Source organism: Sceloporus undulatus, unplaced genomic scaffold, assembly GCF_019175285.1.
Source record: "Sceloporus undulatus isolate JIND9_A2432 ecotype Alabama unplaced genomic scaffold, SceUnd_v1.1 scaffold_18, whole genome shotgun sequence".
Classification (NCBI taxonomy): Eukaryota; Metazoa; Chordata; class Lepidosauria; order Squamata; family Phrynosomatidae; genus Sceloporus; species Sceloporus undulatus.
In genome coordinates, this window is record NW_024802940.1 from 2329585 (window position 1) to 2342706 (window position 13122).

Below are 13122 nucleotides of genomic sequence, written 5' to 3' on the forward strand. Positions count from 1 at the left end.
AGGGCTGCAGCATGAAGTTGCCGGGGCCCTGATCCAGTGCTGAATGGGGCAGTAGCAGGACACTCCAATGAGCCCTGGTGGCGCAGTGGTTAAATGCCTGTATTGCAGCCAGTCACTCAAAACCATAAGGTTGCAAGTTCAATACCAGCAAAAGGGCTCAAGCTCAACTCAGGCTTGCATCCTTCCAAGGTCGCTAAAATGAGTACCCAGATTGTTGGGGGCAAATAGCTCACAGTTGTAAACTGCTTAGACAATGTTAGTTCAGTATGAAGTGGTATATAAATGAAGCTGTCTGTCTGTCTGTCTGTCTGTCTGTCTGTTTGTTTGTTTGTTTGTTTGTTTTGGTCTGTTTAGCTCCTAGGTCTCCAGTTATTTGCAGGTTTTTTCCTTCCAGGGATTCCTCCAATAAATTGTACCTTTTTGATTCTGTCATTAAAGGTTCAATAATCTCAGGTCCAATAACATAAGGCACCATGTTCACTGACAGACCTAAAACAGAATAAAGAAAATCCTTGTCTTGACCTAGTCAATCAGTTATGTTACCTGTATGTTGTTCTTCAATCCAGGCTTGCAGATACATGAATAGGAGTAGACCTGCTACTCCAAACATCAGTACAGATATATAGACTAATTTTAGGTTCATGGCCCTACCAGAGAACTACATTTCGACCAACTTCAGAACTGTCTGTGGCTCACTTCATGCAAGTTTCCACTTTACTTGGAATATTTTTCTTCTCTTGTTTTTTGTTGTCCTGGAAAAGCCAATCTGTAAAGACACAAGAAAGATATTAATGTTCTAGTGTGCTTTATGTACTAGACAACAGCTCTTCCAAAGCATATTGTTTTCTAGATCTACATATTGAAGGGAAATTTGCTCCTGTTCATTCAAGCTTAATTTACAGCACTCTACAGCTGTGCTTACTATAAATCTTATATATTTTCAATTTAGATTATATCTGCATGGACCCAGTGGATTAGATGTATTTTATGCTAACTTTAAATAGGTGTAGTCCTGTGAAGTAGCTGAAGGGCTGGAAACAATCTTGTCACATTTGCAGATGGCATAGGATTGCTCAAAAGATATCAAAAGACATTTTGAAATTTAAAATGACTTTGATCAAATGAAAAATTGGGCCAATACAAAATGAAGTTGAATGAAGAAATGAAAAAAGGTACAAAGAAAGAAAGAAAACAAAAGAAAGAAAGAAAGAAAGAAAGAAAAGTAGGCAGAGGCATATGGTGAAGAGTATTTTGATTGATAGCAGCACATGTGATAAAGATCAAGCTGGTAGTCAATATCAAGTTGAACAGAAGTAAGCAGTGTGATGTAGCGGCTGTGCTGGCCAAATGGCTGTAATAAAGTTATTATTATGTAGCTGCAAGAAAGCTAATTTGATTTTAGACTGCCTTGGTATGACTGTCATTACCAAATTAGAACAAGTAGTGATTCCACTAGTTTAATCCCATCTGAAATACTGTGTCTAGTTCTGGGTGCAGTACTTTGAGAATAGTGTACATAACAAGTTCAGAAAAGCACAACAGTTGGTTTCAAAAAGCTCTAGATTTCAATTCTTTGGCTGTTGACAAGAGAACTGATATGATAGCATCTTTACTGTTGTTGTTGTTGTTGTTGTTGTTGTGTGCCTTCAAGTCATTTCCGATTTATGCATCTGGCAAGATATAATGTCATGTGGAGTTTCAGTATCTTAACATCAATGAGGAGCTGTGGTAATACAGATGTTGCACCACCCATGCCTGGTTTGCAGAAGGGACTTACAGGCCCTGCATCAGATTCATCCAAATGAATAGGTACTACGGCATGGCACTATCCCTCTGGAGATTTATTGCATAATTTCCTTTGGAATGAAAACAGTCATTCCACATTTGCTTTACCAAAGCTAGGAAACTGAACAGTTATCAGTTCATGGAGCTACTGAAAGGCCTCAAAACAGAGTACTGAGATTTAGTTTATTATTATCTGTCCAAAATTCTGAACTACACAGTAGCAGTGGCCAAACGATCAATTTACTTTAGCTCAAACACTCACTTACCTGAATAAAATTAACTAACAAGAACCTTTCTAATTAAAAAAGAAATCATTTATAAAAAATCATTCATGAAAATTATAAAAACAGAAAAATATTGCATTCATCAAAGATGTCCATAGTGAGACATATTTTGGAAGAAGCATATACAATTTCAGAATTCACTTGATAACTGAATAAATTAATGCAGGGAATAATTTTCCAGAGGTTTTATAGAATATGTCTTTGCAATCCATATCACAGTGGCCAGAGAAGTCACTTGGGGGGGGGAGGGAAATGAAGACCCAAGCAGGTGACACTCTAAGAGGGGTTGACACTACTGCTTCTCAAACATGTGCCATTAAAATGCTGAAGAGATGATGTGAGTGGAGTGAGTCTCAGTGGGAGGAGAAAGGACAGGACCCAGGTATTTTTTTTAAAAAATAATAAAATCTCAAATTAAAAAAAATTAATCTTTGTAAAAATAAATTATTACTTTTTAAAAATATCATTAAAAACATAAAATTTTACCAAATTTCCACTTTAAGCACATGAAACTACCATATATATTCAAAGTTGATTTAAGTTGAGCAGGTTTTGGCCAAAAATTAAAGATTTTCATATGACTTGTGGATAAGTCAAGGGTAAAACTTAGGGTCTGCTTTCCTGCCCATCCACCCATCCTTGGTTGTTTGCAGCTGGCCTGTTTATCTCCTCACAAAAGATGGAGAAGAGGAAGAGACAAGTGGGCAGCTGCAAATAATCACTGGTGGGCTGATGGGCAGTATGCACCTTTCCTCTCTCTCCCGAATGGACAGCCAGGCTGAGCTGAGGCATCAGGGATGGACACCTGCCCTTCCTCCTCTTCCTCAGCCTGGCTGTTTTCTCAGGAGATAGCTGGGCTGAGGAGAGGCTATAGGGGCAAGCATCTGCCCTCTTTCTCCCCCCCAGCCTGGTTGTCTCCTAAAAGAATAGCCAGGCTGAAGAGAGGCTTGATAAACGTATTGACCCGTGTATAAGTAGACCCAGGATTTGGGGGTCAATTTTTGGACACACATTTTTTTATTTATAGATGAGCATATACGGTACATATATGTAAATACATTTAGGCTGTGGATATATTGTAATTTTTAAATATAATTTTAACTGTGCTTTTTTATGTCACAACTATTACCATTACATTCAGTGCTATATGGGAATTATGATTTATCAGTAACATAATACAAAAACATTACTATGGATTCTGTATGATGTGGTATAGGAGGAGATCAATGGGAGGGTGACCCCATTACTTACTGCGCCAGGTGACACCAACCCTAGTGATGCCACTGACACTGGCTCCACAGTATTGCACAGAGATCTGAGAAGAATTAAATTCCACTCATATAAAATTTGAGCACAGTATCACCTCCAAGGTGAAAAGATTTTCAATGTAATTTTCCTTAACAAAACTGACAACAACGGATAAGTTTTCTAAAAGCATTTCATCTGTATCTATATAGTAAATGTGTTTAGTTATCCCATTATAAATATGTCTAGATTTTGTCTGATTCATGAAGTGTTCACTGCATTGAAAGAGATACCTTTCAACCTATCTTTTAATTTTGGATCAACAGTGGAAAGTAAACATGCTTTTGTGCCACTACTTGATTCTCCCAGATGAAGCAGGGAGCTGTGATCAGTACAACTACATAAAGGTGGTTTATGTGTTACTCAGAAATGCATGCAATGCACTCTTTTGATAATATGAGCAAAACAGGTTATAATTGATAGGATGGAAGCAGTTGGTAACCTCTATTGATATCTGCTCTTCCCATGTACACATCATTACAATGTAAGATTTATATATGCCGTGTAGTAAAAATGCCCTTTGCTCTCCAAGCAGTTTTCCTGATATTAAAGCCACAGAAGTCTGCCAAAAATCTTGGACTCCCTTAGCCAGCAGGGCCGGTGGTCACCACTGCTGGGAGAAGCTGGGTTTTGTAGTCCAAAAAAAGAGAGTAATCTTTGCAATCTCTGCTAGAATAGTCACTGGAAAATATCAACTAAGCCAATCAAGATGTCCATTATATCAATTGCTATTAAACAAGGCTTTCTATTTCAGGCTTTGGATTCTGAATAGAAGACATGATTACACATCGACAGTGTGCTACCTCGGTCAAAACAGTTTTTCCCTATCCACTTTGGCTGTGGATTGACCAAGCTGCCATCCCTGTACTGGCCCGGCCTTGAACTGTGAACCAAGCTTTATTAAAAGTCTGTTTATGATCTACAGTCCATGGAAACAGAAATGTTAAAATATTCTTGTGAACAAAATCTTCCTGGATAGTGGCCCCAAGAACTAAAAGCGTGACCATGTTTCCTATGCCCAAAGTACCCAAGCAGCTATCTTGACTGAACAGTGTGACTGTATCACACAGGGCTTTTGTCAAGATGAACAGTTAACCTGAGCTCTTTGGAGGCAGGGTGATATATTGATGCAGTCATATAGAAAGCGAAAGCAAGCCCTACTCCCTCACCAACATTCATGCAGCAGCTCCTATTTAAAACACAAAGCTCTACAAGGCATACCCATCAAGGAGTTATTTTTTATTTGCCACTTCAGCACTCATTGATTTAAACTACACAAGAAACAGCACTGTTACAAGCCACATTCTTACCAGTGGTTTCAAGTAGAATAGGCTCAAGCCCAAATCTTTCTGAAGAATAATCTTACTTGCAACACAGAGCCTGAGGAGAAGGAAATCATTAATTTAAATGCCCTTCACCTGCCACTCAAAACCAGCAGGATGTTAGGTTACAAAAATGCAATATAGAACCTTTTGTAGAATGCAGGGGAAAATAAAGCTACTTAGAGATTGCTTTCAAATTCTAGTACATTGTAATTCAATTGAGTGTAGTACAGAAAGAGTATTAAATTGTGTGTGGGGTTGGGGCAAACTTGTACTGCCAATGGGTAGAATGAGCCTCTTGAAGGGCTATTTAAGTAAAAAGTTTCCAGCAAATTAAAACAAAAGTAATAAGGTATAATAAGTCACTTGGGAACAATCATTTGAAAAAATATTATTTGATGTTTTGTTTGCTGTTCTGCTAGAGAGTTTCTATTTCTAGACCTAGATGTCTGCAAAGAAAAAGGCCTATAAACAAGTTATTATCAGATTATCTGTTGAACACCATATGGTTTGCAGACAAATGCAATTACATGAAAACACCAGACTTTTAATCATTTTCAGCCTTTTGGATTTTATTAAGCAAACTGTCAGCATGTAAACAATAGCTGCCGAAGGAGTGGTTCCCCCCCCCCTTTTAAAATCCAGCTAATAAAGTGGTTATGTATTAGCAAAATATGTAAAGAGAACTAGCATGGTGCAGTAGTTTGATTGTTGGACTAGAACTCTGGGAGACCATGGTTTGAATCCCTCCTTGGCCATGGAAACCTACTGGGTGACCTTAGACAAGTCACACTCTCAGTCCCAGAAGAAGGGAATAGCAAACCCATTCTAATAGTTCGAAGAGACTCCCTTTCCTACAACACAATTATAGCACTATGATTGAACTTTAACTGTTATTGCTGCATCAAAGGAATCCTAGGGTCTGTAGATTTGTGAGGCAATATAGCTCTTTGGCTGAGAATGTGTTTGCTCCCTAAATTGTAAATAAGAGCCAGTGTGAGGTAGTGATCTGAGTGTTGGACTAGGACTCCAGGAGACTAGGGATGAAATCCCTGCTTGGTCACAGAAACTCACTGGAGGATCTTGGGCATACTCAGCCTTAGAAGAAGGGAATAGCAAACCCACTCTGAACAAGTCTTGCTGGAAAAAAACTCATGATAAGATCACTTTAAGATCCAATGAGTAAAAAAAGACTTGAAAACAGAACTGGAGCGTGGCTTTGGTGTGGCTTCTGGACTCTTAGGACACATACATCATTTAAACAGCATACCTCCAAAGTGACCCGAAGCAGCTTTATTTTGGCCTGCTTGTTTGGGGCGTAAGAATCTTCACATTGAAAAGACCAAAGTCAGGCTCAAACTGCATGCTATGTTAAACAAGCCTGCTAATGTTTATCATTGAAAAGGGGATTAAGCATGAGATAGATTTTGTTTTTAACAGACACTTTCCACCTTCCATGATCAAAACCTCTTCCTCAATAAAGCCTATTTCTACCAGAAAGGAAGCTGCTTTTAGACATAAATCCTGTTTAACTTGACGTAACTATCCAAATATAGTTTGGCACAACCCTCATCCAGTCAAAAATCTATCTCTATCATGCCAAATGAAGTTCTCTTTTTCCTATTGATTTATCAAGTTCTAGCTCAAAGGCAAACATGTCCCCGGATACAGATCTGTAATGAGAAGTGCCAGTGATAAGCAGCATCACATAAAGTTGGACAAGAGTCAGATATATTTCCTTCAGCAGTTTGGATGACTTTAGGAGGAACCCAAAATAAAGTCAGTCAACAATTGTCTTTAAGAGATAACAGCATCACTGTACCGAGGGCTGTATTCATCTATCTGTCAGAGCAGCTGCATTGATGCTGCTTGTCCTGTATGCCCTATGGATTTTTGAAACATGTCTCCTGTCAACTAGTTCCATGTAGGTTTCCAGTCCTTCACTCTGCTGTTGTCTGCACATATATTTTTATTCATTAATGTAATGGCCAGGATCAAAAGGACCTTACAATGAGCTCCATCTGACATTTTCTGCTTTTCAAAAGGCAGTCCCTTGATCACCAGAATCAGTACAGGCCAAATTGCTTTAGAAAGTGAGGTTAGATGTAAAAGCTGTTTTAATATGGCACAATGGTCAGCTGACTATTGGGAAAAATCAAACATCACACTATGCATGTCCAAGTCCTTACACGCTGCAACTTAAGGCAGAACCCAAATGTAAAGCACTGGCACCCATATGAACTGGGAAACAATTCAGGGGCTGTATAGACAGCCCCTGGGGGGGGGGGGACACCTCCCCTTTCCTAGCCAGATTGGACAGTGGCAACCACACACTGTGGTCCGTATCTGGCCTTTTTGTGCCAGGGAAAGGGCACCATAGCTGCTGGTGCTATGGCTTTTTGGCATTCTTTTGGCGCAGCATGTGTACTCACTGCACCAAGGGAGTGCTGTGACCATTCCCGTCATGCAGTGGAGTGCACGGCATCACACCAGCATGGGGCGGAGTCGGGGTACACAGTGTGTGGTTGCCACGTCCCCACTCCAGCCCAATGGTGGTGTTTATCGCTGTTCTGTACAGTCTCTCAGTTATCAATGATAGTAAGGTAACGTTTTAAGTTAGTTGTTTCTTAAATAGATTGTTACAGTAGAATTCAATTAGGTTCTTCATAGTATATTGAGTGGGCAACAATAAAAGGCTGATTTGGATGATGTGATCTATGCTTGAATGAATTCTTTGTTATTTATCGCACCAGTCCCCCCCCCCCCCCCGTTAACGGGGGAAAGGTTCTTAGACTATTCTAAGATAAAGTTCTTAGACTATTCTTATGCACTGTTCAGGGGGATACTCTTGAAAAGTGTTTGCAAGCTTCAGCATACTACAATATGCAAAAGCCAAACTGCTTCTGCCATGTGCTTTAGAAACCATATAACCTGAACTCAATGCTCTAACTTCCAATTTGTTTCTGAGCTCAATTCAAAGTGTGAGGTCTTCAATAGATGCCCTGCAGCATATACTACCACTCCAAGAGGCTAGGTGTATGAAAACACAAGACAGAACCTTTTCTCTGTAGCAACACCTTCAGTCCTGGAATTCCTTCGTATGGGAAGTCAGGCTGATTCCATTCTTATAGAAGTTTTTGCTGAACAGCCAAAACTAGATTGTTGCATCCGGCTTTTCTTTTCTAAAGGCTAAACAGAAATGATTTTAATCTGTATTTAAAGAATGCTTTCACATTTAATTGTACATTACTTTGGGAGACCCAATGGGCAGAAAAGGAACCGGTACTTTTAATGAACAATACAGAAATCTTCAGTGCAGTACTGAAAAAGTAATTTTTTTAAAGCCAAGAGTTGCTGAATTATAATGAATGACTATGTATATAAATATATAGACTCTGAGTTGTGTTTTATTTCCACAATTTTTCTTTCAGTGCCCCTTGGGAAGTCTTCCCCGAAATATGTTGAATGTTTTGTTATTTTATGAACCTTATTTTTTCAGCATCATTTTGTAGCTTTGCCCACCTTTTAATTTTCCCTCTCTTAGATTTGGTGCTGTTTCTCTTCTTTCACTTTCTTGGCACAAATCACAAGAATAATACAGAGAGGCTACACGTAAAATATTTGTTGGCATGGTTCAGACAATATTAAAGAGACTCCCAGACCCATTTTGATGCAACTATGAGCTTAGCCCTCAATTCCTCTTTAAGACTTCTGGCAGCAGCAACCCTAATTAAAATATGTGGTATTTGAATTTTATTGTGCTTAGGCAGAGTTTTAATTAAGGTTCTCACACTTCAAGCTCAGACTTTCTGCACATTAACTGAAGCTTTATTGCTATTCTTCTACCTAAGATTTGAGAAAGTGTCAGTCTGATTAATTATTGCAGTTAATACAATGATTTCTGATGTACAGCCTGTGCTCATAAGCTTCATTAAAACTGAGACTATGACACCAAGATAGATCATTGCCTTCTGTGTCAAACACAACAGGAGGTGACTTTTCCATTAGAACACTCTATAAGAAATCTCTTAAGTTGATGCCACTTGCATCTTGATAAGCAGTAGTATCAATCCTCTTTGTATAACATACAAATCCCAGAAATTCTGTACTCATCACTCCTATCATCTGGGAAATCTACCTTTATGATTAACATGTTTCACTTAAACCCAATATAGATGCAGTGGAAACATTTACATTCTTATGAAAGAGGAATGCCAAATTGATGACCTTGGTTGGACAATGTCATACTATCAAATGCCATAGAGCAGGGGTCGGCAACCTCCGGCCCGTGGGCCAGATCCGGCCCGTGGGCGCCTTTCTGCCGGCCCCGGTCCCTCCTGCTGCCGAAATCGCCGCCAATTTCGGCGGCTTCGGCCGCCATTTTGCCCTTCAAAATGGTGGCGCCCATTAAGAGGCCTGCTGCGGCCTCCGGAGCCCTGAAATGGGGCTCCAGCAGCTGCACCAGGCCTCTCGGAGGCCTGCTGCAGCCTCCGGAGCCCTGAAACAGGGCTCCAGGAGCGCACCGGAGCTCTGGGAGGCCCGTTGCTGTCACTGGGGCCCTCCAGGAGGGCTTCGACGGCAGCAGCGGGCCCCTGGGAGGCCTGTTGCCATCGCTGGGGCCCTCCAGGAGGGCTCCGACGACGGCAGCAGGCCCCTGGGAGGCCAGTTGCCGTCGCTGGGCCCTCCAGGAGGGCTCCGATGGCGGCAGCAGGCCCCTGGGAGGCCAGTTGCCATTGCTGGGACCCTCCAGGAGGGCTCTGGCGGCGGCAGCGGGCCCCTGGGAGACCAGTTGCCGTCGCAGGGGCCCTCCAGGAGGGCTCTGGCGGCGGCAGCAGGCCCCTGGGAGACCAGTTGCCGTCGCAGGGGCCCTCCAGGAGAGCTCCGACGGAGGCAGCGGGCCCCTGGCATCAGGGGCCAGCAAAAACGGGGAGGCCTCCAGTGCTGGCAGTCCCCGCTGGCTCTTTCCCGGCCTCTGACAGGGCCTGGGGCCCCGTCAGGGGCCGGCAAAGAGGAGGTGGCCTGGCCCCTGGGGGTGGAAGCTCTGCTCCCAGAGGGTGGAGGCTACACCCCCGGCACGCGGCCCCGCCCCCGGGGGGTGGAAGCAGGCCCCTGGGAGGGCTCCTGTGACGGCAGCGGGCTTTGGCCCCCCAGTTGTGTGAGGGACAGCAACCCGGCCCCCGGCTCAAAAAGGTTGCCTACCCCTGCCATAGAGCATACTGGACAACCTGTAGGCTTTCAGGGATAACTGGACTTCAATTTCCAAACTGTAAAATAGTAAGGACTGACATGAGTTGGATGTTTACAACAGCTAGAAGGTCATAAATTGAGCTCTCTCTCTCCCTGACTTAAGAGGAACACTGACTGGCACAAGGCTAACAAAGACTTGAAAGATATTACAAAATATGTTATGTCTTTAAATTTATTTTAAAAATAAGTTAAAAATCATAAGCCAAATGATTTTTGAATACATGAGGTTGAGAACAGTAACTTTTTCAAGCTTTATTTTACTTTACTAAGCTTTCCCATCAGAGTACTGTAAAACCTCTTGTGGAACAGTGCAGGGATGGAAATCATGTGGATCACCAGATACTTGCTGGCCCATAACTCCCAGCTATCCATCTACCCAGAAAAACCAATAGTGAGGAGTACTGGGAGTTATAGTCTAAAACTGGTTCAGAGAGGCAGTGACAGCTGTCAATTCCTGGGTGTTAATAAGAACAGGGTGAAATACTCTCAGTTGTAGACAGTAAATAGCAGATATGTCTCAGTTGTGAACTGTGGAAAAGTACCTTCAGAAGGAACCTATTTGAACCACTGTAGAGGGAGACATGGTCAACCCACAATATTAATAGAAGTGAGTAAATAAAGGTTGGAATGAATCTACACTGCAGACCCCTCCTGTCAAAAGAAAATATTGACACATTGACACACTTTGACACATTCAATTGAGTAAGGCATAAATTCATAAAACTAACTTGCCCACATGTACGCAGAAAATTCATTGAAAAGTTGAGACTTTAATTCATTTCTAATTTTCATGCTTTGTTGTTGTTTTAGGTGCATTCAAGTCATTTCTGACTAAAGGTGACCCTAAGGCGACTCTAGAAAGCACAAGCTCTCTGGCTTAAATTTATCATCTAGAATATTTGATGGTGACAGGCAGCTTTCCTCCTTTCTACTACTGCTTAGACTTACATGAGAAAATTAGCATACTATTTACATTAATACTGACATGTGCACTTGTTGGCCAACTGCGTGCTATAATCTTATTATAAATTGTGAAAAAGAGGAAAGGCGATCTAAAATATATAAGAACAACCAGTCTAGGGAGTAATTTTGGTTCTATGATGGCACTTATGTAGGAACTTCATTTCAAATCAATATTTTAACAAAATGGGGGCAGTCCCATCATATGCACACTCCTACAGAAGATAAACCTTGTGTGTCAATGATATTTGCTCCCAAGTGATTAGGATTATGGCTACAATCCCAAAGCCTACTGCATCTTTCTTTCTGTTCTATGCAATGCATGAGTCTGTTGACAGCAAAGGTGATCATTTACAGTGAACAATGGTAACTAGAAACATCATTTCAGACAGGAGCTGAAATGAGATCATAAAATCTCTAGAACAATCGTCTTTTAATTTATTTTTAATAGATCTATCTATTCTAAGACTAAAAATATTCAGTTACCTTTGTGAAATTTATTTCAAGAGTCTTAAATTAACATTTGTTATTTTAGTTCTTCACTTGGTATCTACTGGAGTTTGGTTCCAGGAGCCCCCATAGATAACAAAATCTGTGGATGCCCAAATCCCATTAACTACAATACTTTCAAGCCATAGAGAGTTGAATCCGTGGATAAAGAATCCATTGATATGGAGGGTCAACTATATAATGAAAAATGTTATAACGAAAAACCTTCAAGACATTATTAAATTTGTTATAAGACAGTTAAACTTGTAGAAAAATAACAGAACAAGGGTCTGTCTTCTAGAATCTTTCTTGAATTGAATATGAATCTCACCTACATGCAAGTGGCCCTTACTCTTTGCTTCTTTCTTTGAATTTAATAATTCATTGTTTTTATCTCTGTTCAAACTGACTGTTATTCACTAGGGACTGCTGAACGGCTAGAAAAATCAGAGAAGAATGAAGGAATTGAATTTTTTCTCTCTCCACTCTTTTCCCCTGTACTTAAATTGATTTGGATAGTAGATGAAGCAGCAGGACTAGGAATTATTCATCCCAATTCTGCTGACAAAAGCCTTTCCTTTTGAGACTGGAGCTAGTGGGAAACAATCTTCTGATATAAGCACAGGTATCAATCCCAATCAGAGAAGACACTCTGCATCAGACTCATAAATCAACAGTTACATAAATTCCACTGACTTAATGAGTCTACTCTTGTTAGGACTACCAAATTGGATTTAGGCCATTTATTGTACTACTGAAGCCTTTGTTAACCCTTCCTCTTACTCATTCAAAAGAATAAAAGAACAATGGACTTGATCCAGGACTCTTGAGAGATCAGCCCTAGAATGTATTCTGGAAGCTCCCTCTAAACTAAAGGAAGGGGTTTAGAACAATCACACTTAATCCCTAAATGTGCAGAACTAGAAATCAGACATTCCATTTTGCAGTGTGTGCCTTCCCACCAGAATTGAAACCCAGAGCTTCTTTCCTACAACTAATACTAGTAAAAATTAAATGATTGTGATGTTTTTCTGGGTGAACAAAAAGAATGTTCAGGTTTTGTAAATGGGAAGGTATCTGCTTCAAGCCAAAGCACACTTTTGTCAAAGTCAGTGACAGCAGAAAGACCCATTGACTACACAGACATACCTCAGTTAACAAAGTCTCAACAAAGAAGTTCCTTTTTACAAGGTCTTTTTATGATTGCCTCCTCTCTTCCTAGTCTTCTATCTAGGATAGAAATTATAAACAGCATCTGCTTTGGGAAGATGGTGAAGGAGCACTGGAGAAACAGAGGAATCGTTCACACTACGATTTAAAGCAAATTGCTGATGGGTTTATATGACCATCGTTCCTATTTGAAACCGGTTCTGATCCTAGTGTGAGCAGTTTCAATCAGGATGAAGCAAGGCAAATGCAAATGCAAATGCAAAAAAAAAAAAAGAAAAAGAAAAAAGAAAAGAAAAAAGAAAAAAAAGAAAGAAAGAAAAAAGAAGAAGAAGAGCTCTTTCCTGTCACTAGTTCTTTGGTGGTTCTTTTGGAAAGAATTGGTTCTGGAGCGTGTTCTACAAATGGGAATGATGGATCTGAATTGTATCATTCTGGAGGGGAGGGATTAGTGATAGAGGGGCGTTTACCATCCCTCCTTAGTTTTTGGTAGATCCACCCTTCCCTCCTCTCTCAGCACTGCCTTTGTGCTTGTGGTGCAACCTATGGGTGCATGTGTTTGT

The 13122-nt window shown here is 40.7% G+C and overlaps 1 protein-coding gene across 2 annotated transcripts in view; it reads right to left on the minus strand.

Moving 5' to 3' along the window:
- Positions 1-13122, minus strand: part of LOC121917447 (carbohydrate sulfotransferase 9-like) — a 97541-nt gene that overhangs the window by 72411 nt on the left and 12008 nt on the right. The window contains exons 1-2 of one of the 2 annotated variants that reach the window (XM_042443430.1): positions 4685-4756; positions 544-766 (exon numbers count right to left, since the gene is read on the minus strand). In XM_042443430.1, the coding sequence (XP_042299364.1) occupies positions 544-643 (100 nt within the window). In that variant the 5' untranslated portion in view covers positions 644-766; positions 4685-4756. Of the gene's footprint in view, positions 1-543; positions 767-4684; positions 4757-13122 lie in introns of those variants that run through there. The other variant, XM_042443429.1, reaches the window with a different exon arrangement.